This window comes from Prionailurus bengalensis, chromosome A3 (assembly GCF_016509475.1).
Source record: "Prionailurus bengalensis isolate Pbe53 chromosome A3, Fcat_Pben_1.1_paternal_pri, whole genome shotgun sequence".
Lineage (NCBI taxonomy): Eukaryota > Metazoa > Chordata > Mammalia > Carnivora > Felidae > Prionailurus > Prionailurus bengalensis.
In genome coordinates this window covers 23,204,360-23,217,276 of record NC_057354.1, presented here as the reverse complement: position 1 = coordinate 23,217,276, position 12,917 = coordinate 23,204,360, and the positions used below count along the sequence as shown (strand labels likewise).

The window sequence follows — 12,917 nt, the reverse complement described above, 5'->3', positions numbered from 1 at the left end:
CATCTCTGGACATTTGCCTACTTGGTGACTCAGCCCAAGTGCCCTCCCTGCCATACCCATAGTTCTCCCTTTTTGCAAAACCTAACTCCACTCCCTACCCTGTAAGCCTTTTTTTGGGTACTCTAGGTCATACTCCCAATTGCCAACTCCCCAGAATCTTCTAGAGGCTGACACATACACCAATAAATCTAAATCACATCCTGCCTGGGTGTTTAGCCATTTTCTGGGTGAGCATCACACTCCTGTGTTGCAGTGAGATCCAAGGAACCAGCACGTGCTTCCCCTGGGGCCCCCCGCAGTGCCCAGAGGGCTCCCGTAGTCTCTGCTGGCCTGGGTCTGGGCAGAACTGTGCCCACGTGACTGGCCCTGGCAGAAGCCAAGGCCAGGTTTCTGGCTTGCTTTCTGTGGCCTAGTGAGAGAACCATGCTGTTATTATCCTTGGACTTGTCAAATAAAGAAGGATCTCATCATAGGCTTAAATAATAATAATAATAATAATAATAATAATAATAATAATAATGTTTTCTTTTAAATTCATAAAAATTTTAAGTTTAAGCAGACTTTGTCTTCTTCTCATCTTGCCATACCAAGCCCCATGCATTGGAATATTTTATTTTTTAACCTCTAATTTTTTTTAAATCAAGAAATCTCCAAATGTAATAGAAAAATTGAGAATCACAGTTAAACAGAAAGAAGGAAAAAGAATCTGTATTCCTGGCATCTAGAAACAACTATAATTAATACTTTGTTGAATATTCTGCATCTGTATAGATGTATTCATCAAAATAGGGTCAATCTGTACAAGCTGCTGTGGATCAAGCTTGTCATTCAGACATTTCCATGATCTTTTACATCATCTTTTTTTTACTCTGTAGAAAGCATGAGCCATCATTTATCTAACCAGGCCTAGGCCGTGGGGTTGTTGGTGGGGCTCATGCCACCTGTTTGGCTCCCAGCCTGGGCTAGAGTGCTTTCTCCTTCCAGTTGATTCTGTTCAAGTTTGCTTGAGGCAGCAGAGTGAGGTGGGAAGAATAATGGCCGCAGCGCTCGGATCTGGAGAGACAGGAGCCTGGATGGGAAGGAGAGTGGGTGGGAGGGACCAGGGAAGATCTGTCTGCCTGTCAGTCATTCAAGTCTCTTTTGCTGTCTGAGTCTCACCTGGAAAAGAAGAGATTGAAAGACTTCCTCCTCCTCTCATGTGTGGTGCTGTTAGCACCAAGCATTCCCAGCCAGCAGGTCATGCTGGAGAGCTGGGCAGGGGAAGAGCTCAGATATTTATTTAAGACTGCTGTCCTGGCTGTTTGATGCAGGTCCCGAGAAGGTTCAGGGAGTACAGTCTGAAACCAGACTGAAGTGGAGGGGAGGAGTAGATGCGCCAGAGCCTCTGGGCTGCCTGGGGCCTATGAAGGTCATGTGGAATCTGCTTCTCACAGCAGAAAGCCTACAGCTTAGTCTGTAGATTTTTAAAAAATCTTTACTTACTTTTGAGAGAGAGAGAGAGAGAGGCGGAGTGCCGGCGGGAGAGGAACAGAGAGAGAAGGAGACACAGAGTCCAAAGCAGGCTCCAGGCTCTGAGCTGTCAGCACAGAGCCTGACACAGGGCTCGAACTCTCGAACTGTGGGATCATGACCTGAGCCAAAGTCAGACACTTGACTGACTGAGCCACCCAGGCACCCTGTAGATTTTTTTTAATGCAAAATTAAGTAGTAAATTTATTTTAAGGGTTCTTCTTACAGACCTTACCTAGCATAATGGCTGATATCCTCAAGTGCAGGTCTAGAAGAGATCTGGACCCAAGCAGGCAAGTCTTATTCTGACCCTGTGATGCCATGAGCTCTCCTGGAGCTGCTTCTATTACTTTGTGTCCTGACACAGAGTTGACACTTGGTGTCACATAAGTGACAGAGAGCCTTTATTTAACTGTGGCTTTAAGGTGAGCCACAAAGCCCAGGGTAATGACATGAGTGGAAAGCATTTCTGGGTGGGGATGAGACAGTGTGACCAAGGCCTTCCCTTCCTCCTCATCTTACTTCTTAATAGCAGCATCAGTAACAACAGACCCTTTCATTTGTGCTACAAGTTATAGCTTATAAAGTGTGACCTGTTCAGGGCCCTAGAGCTCTTGTCTGGCCTAGTGGGGCACGCAGGGCCCCTGGCTTTCTGTCCAATACCCTTTGCTTTGGGCTGGGCTGATGCTTTCTGAATGTTGGGAGAGAAGCTGAAGGAGAAGAAGGGAGTGTGGGGTAGCTATGCACAAGCTTAGAGCATGTGCATAGCACAAGGTAGGGCCAATGTCCGTCTGTCTCTCTGCTCATTGGAGGCCTCCCATGGTGGATGGGTTTGGGAAGAGACCTGCCAGGTGTAATCTGAATCTTTCTCATTTAATATAATGGAATTAGAGGGAGGCTCTAGACTCAAGGGTGAGGGTTACTGCCCATTTCTCTGTTCCTCGGGTTTTGGCTCAAACTTTTTTTTTTTTTTTTTGAGGATCCACTCTGATTGGGGTCAGGAATAGGTGCTTTTGCCACATTAAAAAAAAACCCAATTTGTGAGTTAAAAATATATGTATGTTTAAAATTATACAAGAATTCCAAAGCACATAAAGTGAAAAATGAAGTTCTCTTTTTTATCCCACCCTGTGGAACTCCCACTTTTTACTTTATCCGTTTCTCAATTATTAACCTGTCTTAACATTTTGGTCAGTATCCTTTCAGATCTTTCACTACATGTATATAAACAAAAAGAGGTATTGTTGAGGTTATTGTTTTTTTTTTTAATATAAAAATGGGACCATGCCATTCTTTCTCTTTTCCTCTCCTTGCAGTTTGCTTTTTCTAACAGAATAGCTGGGCAATAGGTCCCTGATTCTCTGAAATCTCATTTCCTGCTCCAAGGGGAAAAGGGTTAAGAGTAGCCTTGCCTCAGAGATAATTTCTTTAAGTCCTTTGCTTTTTGGGTGAGTCCTAGTAAGATGAAGTGACTGCCCCGTTTGTGGCAGACCTGGCGCCTGTGCTCAGTTCTCCTGACTTTTACATCATCAGGGCTATGTGTTTTTATAATAGTGCCCTCCTGTCTTATCCTTGAGATCCATTCTGTCAACATCCCTGTGGAGAGAGTGGTGTAGGAATTATTGAGGCTTGGGGCATGAAGAGCCTTGCTCAGAGTCCGTGCTGGAAGGGCCTGGAGCCCAGGGCTCTTTTGGTTGAGTTCAGTTTATCCACCGTTTATTGAGAGGCTACTGTGTGCCAGGTGCTCTGGTTGGAGAGACAGCCTGGCCGAGGGCCTGCCTGGAGGGGGTCACTGACTAGCCTTTGTGCTCTTGGCAGAGTGGGGTTCCCTGGAGAGACTCTTCATTGCCCTGAAGAAGGGCCCCCTTCCAGAACTGGGCCAAGAGACAGGAGGAGTCCCTGAGGAGCTATATGGTCGCTAGAGTGGGAGGGGGTCTGTGACCTCAGCTGCGGCCAGTAACCCCTGACTTCTGCTCTCTTCCCATCCTCACTTCCTCTGTCTCTTCCTGCCTCCCTCCTTCCTTCTCTCTGTGGCTCTTTGTCCATTTGTCTCCATCTGTCTTTCTCTGCATGTGGCTCCTGTCCCCCTCTCTCTATTCTGTCACACCATCGCTGCCCCTTTCCCCTGTCATGTGCTCTCCTTCATGCAAATGCAGGTGTGCTGGTCACCATGACAACAGAGACAGGCCCGGATTCTGAGGTGAAGAAGGCTCAGGAGGAGACCCCACAGCAGCCTGAGGCAGCCGCTGCGGCGACCACCCCTGTGACCCCTGCAGGCCACGGCCACCCCGAGGCCAACTCCAATGAGAAGCACCCGCCCCAGCAGGACACTCGGCCTGCTGAACAGGTGTGTGCCTGAGAGCATGGGTATCCCTCTTCCTGCCCAACAGGAATCCAGAGCCAGTTCTTAGTGGGGAGGGAAGAAGGAAACTGAGATTTATTACTGACCTGCTACGTTCCAAGCACTGTGCTAGGGGCATCGTGTTCACTTTTATATTTAATTCTCCCAAACCTACAGAGTGTATGTACATATACATATATATATATATACATACACACACACATACGTATATATATTCAAATATATATATACACACAGATATATATATACACACACATACATATACATATATATACATACATATATATATACACACATACATATATACACACACACATATAATACATATATTTTAATTAAGTTAGCACTACACCCAACATGGGGCTTGAACTCATGACTCTGAGATCAAGAGTCATATGCTCTACCGGTTGAGCCAGCCAGACACCCCTAAGAGAATAATATTAATTGCCATATTTTACACTTGGGGAAATGGTGGCTCAGCAGATGATGTGAGTTACTCAAGGTCATGTTGCTGGGTGACAGGTGTACGTAAAACCTAGATCTGATTTCCAAAACTTGTGTTCTTTCAACCTTATTTTCCTATTCCCTGAACCTGTCCATTCTAGCCTGGCAAGCCCAGTATAACCCCAGAGCAAAATCCATTACCCTGAAGGGACAGGGGACCTATTGAATCACCTAGCTGTCGAATTCACACCCCCCTTCATTCACAACAGGCCAAGAGGGTAGGAACTTGGCCAAGGTCATTGAGGGCATTGGTGGCAGTTAGGCCTGGCTGGCAGGCCCTTCCCTCCATTAGGTCAGTCCACAAGCTTTCAGCCTCATGCTAGACCAGTGACAGTCTGATAAGGAGGAGGCCAGATGGATGCTCTGATAACTCACATGCTATTTTAGGGAGATAGGGCAGCCCTGGTCACCGGCTTTGGTTCTATGGGATGCTTCCCTCCACCCAAAGAAGTGGACCCCTTCCATGAGCCTACTCTGTTGCATATAGTAGCTCTGGCTCTCCTCCTGCGTATACCTGCCATAGCTACTGGCCACCCTGGGGGTCTTGGAGGGCAGTGGCTCTCATTTTGGGGGCCATCTTAGCCCCAGCTGCTGCATTGTTATTGTGTCTCTTTTGGATGAAAGGCTGTGGTCTCAAGCTCACTGACCAGACTTTTCCCCTGGTTGGACCTACAGAGCCTAGACATGGAGGAGAAGGGCTATGGAGAGGCTGATGGCCTGTCAGAGAGGACCACGCCCAGCAGAGCCCAGAAATCACCCCAGAAGATTGCCAAGAAGTACAAGAGTGCCATCTGCCGAGTCACCCTGCTTGATGCCTCTGAGTACGAGTGTGAAGTGGAGGTAGGGAGCACACACCACATGCCCTACCCCAGCCGACTGGCCCCAGAGCCAGGGCGAGCTTCTGTGTGCCCTCAGCCTGGGCCAAGCCACAGAGCATCCATTCTTCATGGAGTCCTGGACCGACTGCAGCATCCTGGAGAGATGACCTGGCCAGCCCTCCTTTGTACAGATGGTGGCACCAAGGCCCGGAGAGGGCGGTTACAATTGCAAATAGAATTAGACGAGGCACAGGGCTGGCGCCAGAAAACAGCTCTGTGGGTGGCGGGGAGGGGCTGTACTTTGGCAAGGAGTCCCCATCCAAGGGCCAGTAGGCCTGTGGACTGGGCTCTTCAGTCTCACCTAGCAGACACTGGTGTTTCAACTAGAGTCATTTTTATGTTTTTATTGGGTGGAGGGAGGGGTCTTCCTTTGTGAATGCCCCTCTCCAGGGCACCAGGACAGACTGGTCACTTGAAGGTTCCGTGGTATAGGTGTCTCCCAGACATGGAGAGGCTGCCCATAGAAGGACTTCCTCACCTAGGCCATGTAGAAACTGTGTGGCATGATCCTGTCCCACAGTGGGTGGGTGGGGCAGACACCTCCTGTCTGGGATCAGCCTTCCTGGCCCCACATTTGTCATCTCCCTTTCCTGTATAGGCTAGGACTCCCATCCTAATTCTGAGCTCTCACTCATCCCCTTAGAGGGTCCACCCCAGTCTGGGCACCATTCCTGGCTCTCTCCATGTGTATGAAAGAGTCCAGAGAGTGGCCTTACTGCTGAGAGTTACAGGAACCACCTCCCTTTCTCCAGTTCCCCCAGTCTTTTTTTTTTTTTTTAATTTTTTTTTTTCAATGTTTATTTATTTTTGGGACAGAGAGAGACAGAGCATGAATGGGGGAGGGGGCAGAGAGAGAGGGAGACACAGAATCAGAAACAGGCTCCAGGCTCTGAGCCATCAGCCCAGAGCCTGATGCGGGGCTCGAACTCACGGACCTCGAGATCGTGACCTGGCTGAAGTCGGACGCTTAACCGACTGCGCCACCCAGGCGCCCCTCCAGTGCCCCCAGTCTTAAGGGACATGGCTTATTTCTGGGCCCTGGTAGACTGGGTCCCTCTTCTCTGCAGGGTTGTTTTGTATTTATTTGTTTGTTTATTTAATGTTTATTTCTTCTATAGAAGGATTACGAGGTGAACATCTTGCCTATTCCTGGGCAAAAGAAAGGGATATATTCCGCCTGTTCTCTCCTACCCACACTGGCCCAAGATGCAGTTTCAGCTTGTCCCAGGAGGGCACGGAGGGTTTGGCTGAGGCCAGGTCCATTCTATCTGAAGGACTCTTCCAGACTCAGGAATCCCTTAGCTTCCCCAAACTACTCTCCAGAGTTAGGCCCAGTCCCAGTCCCCTGGTGATCTAGCCAGACAGTTCAGGGACCTCACCCTCTCTCTGGAGTCCCTTCCCTCTTTAAATAGTGACTGATTCATGTTCTCCCAGCCTGTAATCCTTTTACTGGTGCTCATCTGTGGGTTTGGAGTACCCAGCCAGGTTCTGGGCTTTGTCCTGCTGAATCCTCAGGCCCAGACAGTGGTTCAGCTAGGTACTGAGCCTAGCTGTGTGGGAGTGCGGGAGGAAGTGGCTCTAACCGTGCTGCTCCCAGCTGAGGCGGCTGTAGGCCCCGGGAGCCCCTATAAAAACCTTACTTGCTGCCTGGGTAGAGGGTGGCATTCCAGGCTGGGCTGCCCTGGATGTCACTCAGACTTAGTGTAAGGGGAGGGTCAGGGAAGGAGAGTCACACTGTGACCCTGAGTCCTAGACCCTTCCCTTCTCCCCTGCCTGTGTCCCTTGTATTTCAGGTGGTTTTTCTCTTCCTCTTACAACCACAGCTTTGACTTTTGGCTTTTCTGTTCCTTGGGTCAAAGTTAGCCTCCTTCTCTTAATCTCAAAGGAGGAGGAATCAGTCACCCCCATCCCCACTCCCCAAAGCCGGCCTAAGGTCTAGGAGAAACCCAGCAGGGCTTGGAAGAAGGCAGTTGGTGAGCTGGGCGTTAGTGTCACAGGATCCAGTAGGACTCGAGGAGCAGAGTCAAATGGGTGGTGGGAGTGCTGAGGTCATCTTCAGATGCCGGAAGGCTCTTGGGGGTTCCAAGCCTGCCCTGGTGGAACCCCCCCTTGAGGTATGTCCTGGCCTCATAGCGACTCTGCTCTCTTCTTCAGAAACATGGCCGGGGCCAGGTGCTGTTTGACCTGGTCTGTGAGCACCTCAACCTCCTGGAGAAGGACTACTTTGGCCTGACCTTCTGTGACGCTGATAGCCAGAAGGTACCTGTGCTGGCAAGCAGGGTGCTGTGCGGGGGTGGGGGTGGGGACCTCTTCTTTTAGGCCCCCATAGTCCTGCCTGCATCCCACTCCTTCCATCAGTCCTTAGCTTCTCATTAAGTGCCTTCCGTTTGCATGCACCCAAGGTTCAGCCAGCCCTTTCTGCCTCAGTTCTCTGTCTCTACCCCTCCCACCAAGTCCTTTCTTGGGGACCTGCAAGTGACCCCCCCCAGATGCATACCTGGAGAGCCATGGCCTGGCTTCCTGGGGGACCTGAGACACTTACCCCAGTACCTCTTCCCCACCTTGGGAGGCTCCTATCTGAGTTTTCTTCCTTTCCACCTGTCCCACTGCAGCTGCAGGGACCTGCCCACCCTGCTGCCTCAGAGCAACGCCAGCCATGGATCCAGGGTCCCAAGCCCGGTGGTGAATGGAGATCTCGTTCCCTCACTTTCCAGCTCCAAAGGGCCCAGACTGCTCAGTCCGGGAAGGGTGTTCCCCACCAGGGTGCTAACAGGCCATTTCAGGATGTCTCTCTCTCCTAGCCCTGTCTGGCCCTCTCCCCCATCTTCTCTCTAAAGAACCCTATCTTCTCTTTCAGAACTGGCTGGACCCCTCCAAGGAAATCAAAAAGCAGATTCGGAGTGAGTGGATTATCATGGTTGGGGATGTTGTGGAAGGGCGGGTGGGGTCTCCAGGCAGCAGGGGCTCCAGCTGTGCTGCTTTCTCCTACTTGGGGAAAAGGATCCGGAACCATGAGTTCATTTGTGCTACACAGCACATCTTGGGAAGGCCCGGCATTGCCTTATAAATGAAAACCCGAGGCAGGCACAAGAGAAATGACCATGTAGAGTTGCACAGCAGGTTAGCAGAGGAATCATAGATGCATTCAGGGTGATAGGCCTAGAAGGGACCTGCAGAATCATCTAGGATAAGGGGACACATTGATGGCCTGAAAACAGCTTCCTTCCTGTCCAAGGCTGGTGTAAACTTCTATGATTTGTGACCCTTGACTCAGCTCAGAATCCTCATCCACACAACACTGCAGACCACGGCCAACTGATGGGAGTTAACATGTTAGGGAAAAGCTAGGCCTGCCCTGGTCTGGGCCATCTTCTGTTTTTAATGATAGATGACTGAGGCCCAGAGAGAGGCAGTTGCTTACCTAAGGTCGCAGAGTGAACTATTGGCCAATCCAGGTCTTTAGCCCTGGCCTCCCAACACCATCCTGCTCTCTTTTCAAGGCCTGGCGTGAAGAGACAACCTGTCCTTTCTGGCTCAGAGAGGAAGGGCATATTGGGAGGGGTGGAGCAGCCTTCTAATGGCAGAAGGGAGGAAGTAGGTGCTCAGCCAGGGGGCACGCAGTAGGTGGAGACCTGGAGCCTAGAAGCAGAGATGCCTCCACTGGGAGCTCCTCCCCCTTGGCTGTGCTTGGACTCCCTGGTCCTCGGGGCTGGAAAGCAGAGCCTGTTGCCATGACAGCAGGCAGCTGGGCCCAGGGATGCCAGCTGACTCTCCGGGAGGGGCTGGAGGGATTCTTCCTGTAGGCTCCTGTCAGTTGAAGACAAAGAGGCAGGCACACAGATGAAGCATGCTCCTCTGGGGCTGACAGGGTCCTAGGCCTGGGCTTCGGTCTGTCCCTAGGAGTCCCAACCCAGCTGGGAGGCCTGCCTCTCATGCCTGCAAGAATTGGAACACGTACATGCAGCCAAGTGTGCACTGTTTGAGGAGGACCGGGAGCTTGGAAAGGAGAGGCAGAAGACAGAATCGTTGGAACTCAGCATCTTTCCCCAGAGCAGGGAGTCTGTCGGTCCCCTATCTCTGCAGCCCCGGCCAGCACGGCCCAGGCCTCGTGAATGGCTGCTGCTTGTGACCATCTCAGGTCATGGAGGAGCAGTTCTGCCTCCTTCGGTAGAGCCAGAGTCTCCATCCCTACCTCTGGGACTTCTACCCATTCATCTTTGTTCTGCCTTCTGGGGCCCTCATAGAACAATTTTTTAAAAAGATTTTTAAGTAATCCCTACACCCAATGTGGGGTTTGAACCCACAAACCTGAGATCGAGAGTCTCATGTTCCACTGACCGAGCCAGTGAGGCGCCCCACCATTTTCTTGCTCAGCCCCTCAGCCTCCTGAAGGCAGCACCGTGGGTCCTTGTGTCTTGGGCTTCAGAGCTGGGTATATTTCCTCCTAAATCTCTCTGGGTGCCTCTCTGGGCTTCTGTCTCTCCTTGGCAAGTGGATTAGGGTTCATGCCTCACAAGGCGAGGTGTCAGTTACATGTGGACAGCACCTGGCACATAGTAGGTGCTTCCCTGAGGTAGTTTGGTGTGATGGTTGAAAGACAGACACTGGAAGCCAGACTGACTGGATTTGAATCCCAACTTCAACACTACTTCTTGTGTTATTCAGTTGTTCTGTGCCTCAGTCTCCTCACCTGTAAAGCGGGGATAATGATAGGACTTATCTTTAGGGTTGTTGTGCAGGGTAAATGAGCTACCATGTGTACAACACCTGGAATGGTGCCTGCACCTAGAAGCATCTAGTACGTATTATCTGTCATTATTACTATTATTACTACTACTGCTACTACTATTATTCCTGAGACGGGGATTGTTCTCCTTGAGGCCGCTTTAGCTGTGGGTTCCGGGGTCAGGTGACTAGAGCTTACATCCCAGTTCTGTACCGCTGACTAGCTCAGTGACCCTAGGAGAGTGACTTACTCTCTTAGAATCTTCATCTATAAAAACAAAAGTTTAGGGCACCTGGATGGCTCAGTCGGTTAAGCGTCCGACTTTGGTTCAGGTCACGATCTCACGGTTCATGGGTTAGAGCCCTGCATCAGGCTCTGTGCTGACAGCTCAGAGCCTGGAGCCTGGCTCAGATTCTGTATCTCTCTCTTTCTACCCTTCCCCCCGTCCCCCTTTCTGCCCCTCCTTCCTCCCCCTCCATTTGTCTCTTTCTTTCAAAAATAAATAAAACATTAAAAAATTAAAAAAAAATTTACCTCAGGATCATTATGAAGCTTGAACTCCTATATGTGTGTGGACAGTTCTTAGCAAGCAAAGTGACCGGCACTTAGTAAGCGCTGGAGACATTACAGCTTTTTGGGGAAGACGGTGAGGATCACAGGGACAAGGATGGTGGTAATGGCATGGCCTCCAGTCCTTTGTGACCATGGTCCTACCTTGGATGGGCCTTGCTTTCTCACATTGTCCCAGGAGTGAGCTGCCCATTGTTCTAGATAGTAGCCTTCCTCCAAGGCCTCCTCTCTCTTAAGTGGTCATCCCTTTTCCTGGCTTGGGAAGCTTGTTTCCAGCTAAAACTTCAGTCTTTATTTCTCTCTCTGCCTATTTGTGTACCACTGATTGGTTGTATCTCAGTGTGGAGTTTAACATTTATCCCGTGAAAAGCCCTTTGCTACTTTCTGCTCGTTACGCTTGCCTTTTAGGTCTTGCTAACAACCCCGTTCTGCCATCCGATGTGGAGCCAACCTGGCACAGGGCAGTCTTATGAAGGGGGTTCCTAGGAACAGTAATCTGGCAAGATGCCCTATGAGAAATGGACACAGCAGGTCAAATAAGTTTGGGAAACCCCTAAATGCATGTCCCCTTGAGGGGTGCAATTGACAACAGCAGAGTGAGGGCTCTGAGAAGTCCACAGTGAAGGAACCCATTTGATATGATTTGTTTTCTTCCTGTTAACATCCAATGGCATAGACTTTGATGTGGAGGAGGGAGCATGGGCTCTGGAGCTAGGAGGATTGGGTCTGAGCCCTAGCATTGCTGTTTCTTAGCTGAGTGACCTTGGGTTGGCCACTTTACTGACTGGGCCTCAGTGTCCTCATTTGCAAAATGGAGATAATCATAAGACTTTCTCATAGGAGTTGCTGCAAGGTTTCCTGAAGTGATGTTTGTGATTCCCAGTAGGATTGACATGCACCACTGCTCTTCTTTCTTTCTACCTTCCTTCCCATTGCTGTTTCACGAGTCTTTCAACATGAACTTCAGTCTCCTCATCTTTCAAGTGGGAATAATATTCCAGTCTTCCTGATTAGATTGTCCTGAAGTTACAGATATGAGAAAACTTTGAGAAATTGCCCATAGTATGATGCATCTGGGTCACCCACTGGGGTGATGGGGCCTCTCTGATTGTTCCCCTATCTTTTCCTCTTAGGCAGCCCCTGGAATTTTGCCTTCACGGTCAAGTTCTACCCCCCTGATCCTGCCCAGCTGACAGAAGACATCACAAGGTGAGGGCAGCAGAGAGGGGGTAGGTGTGCTGGCCATGTGATTAGGAACAAAGGCACCCGGCCCTGGTAGACACGGGGCAGTGATGATGTGGCAGTTGCAAACTGAGATGCCTGTAGCAAGTCCAGGCAGACAGCATCAACAAAAGAAGCTGACTCAGTGCAAGAAAAAGTGATGCAAACACAGTAGGCAGTGGTAGCGCACCCTCAGCTTTAGAGAGAGAAGCATCCCAAGCAGCATTGGGACCCATTTCACTGATTGAAATTGAAATTCAAGAGGGCACACACCATCTAAAACAATTGCTGTTAGCCCCAGAAATCAGTGCCATGTGGGAACTGTTGAAGTGAAGCTAGAGATTTGAGAGTGAAAATCCACAAATTTCAAATGTTAGCAGCTAATTCAAACTTCTAAAAATCATGATAGAGGCCATCTCTGCATGGGACAAGCCAAACACATCTGAAGGCTGATGTTCTGGGTGGACCACCATTTTTGACTTTGGAGATAAGGCAGGAGTAGAGCACAGGTGCCTTTGCCCATAGGGATTTGGTCCCATGTGCTGCCCTGTGCACATGTCAGGCATGTAAGGGTCAAATGAGACATGATCCCCCTGCCCCATGGAGGCAAGCCTGGGCTGCTGGAGTGAACATGGATTGTATGTACAATCTCATTGTGCCTCAGGGCCAGTAGATCACGTGGCTTGAAGATTAGAAGTGGGGTGCAAGGCATTTTTCAGAATGAGAACTTCTATGGGAGTTCATCCCACCTCTGGAATCAGAACAGGTAGAGACCCTTCTCTTTATCTAAGCCATTTCCAAAGAGGAACTCATGATATCTCACTTCATGATATCCTGGGGTTGTGTTATCCATGTGCTGGGCCCCATACTCCCAACAATAATAAGATGATGGCTTGGAGTTATTCTTAGAGCAGAGGAGGGGCTACTAAGCCAGCCTCTCTCTCCCATTGGGTCTCTTCTTAATATCGGCTGCCTGTTTGCCAAGCAATGGGCCACAGGCACAATGCCAACTGTGGTCTTGGGAGATAATACAGATGTCCCTGGGATAGATCAGACCTGAAGTCTTGGCCTCATTAGCCCTGCTCTAAGCCCTGAGGTCATCTTGGGACCAAGATTCAGCAACAAGGTCTCAATTCCATTTCCAAGA

At 49.9% G+C, this 12,917-nt stretch overlaps 1 protein-coding gene across 33 annotated transcripts in view; it reads left to right on the top strand.

The window, feature by feature from the left end:
- EPB41L1 (erythrocyte membrane protein band 4.1 like 1) overlaps positions 1 to 12,917 on the top strand; it is a 127,640-nt gene that overhangs the window by 68,233 nt on the left and 46,490 nt on the right. For all 33 annotated transcript variants that reach the window (XM_043602487.1, XM_043602485.1, XM_043602483.1 and 30 more), the window contains 5 exons: positions 3,666 to 3,856; positions 5,051 to 5,215; positions 7,408 to 7,512; positions 8,111 to 8,153; positions 11,683 to 11,758. In XM_043602487.1, coding sequence (XP_043458422.1) covers positions 3,680 to 3,856; positions 5,051 to 5,215; positions 7,408 to 7,512; positions 8,111 to 8,153; positions 11,683 to 11,758 — 566 coding nt within the window. In that variant the 5' untranslated portion in view covers positions 3,666 to 3,679. The remainder of the gene's footprint in view (positions 1 to 3,665; positions 3,857 to 5,050; positions 5,216 to 7,407; positions 7,513 to 8,110; positions 8,154 to 11,682; positions 11,759 to 12,917) is intronic.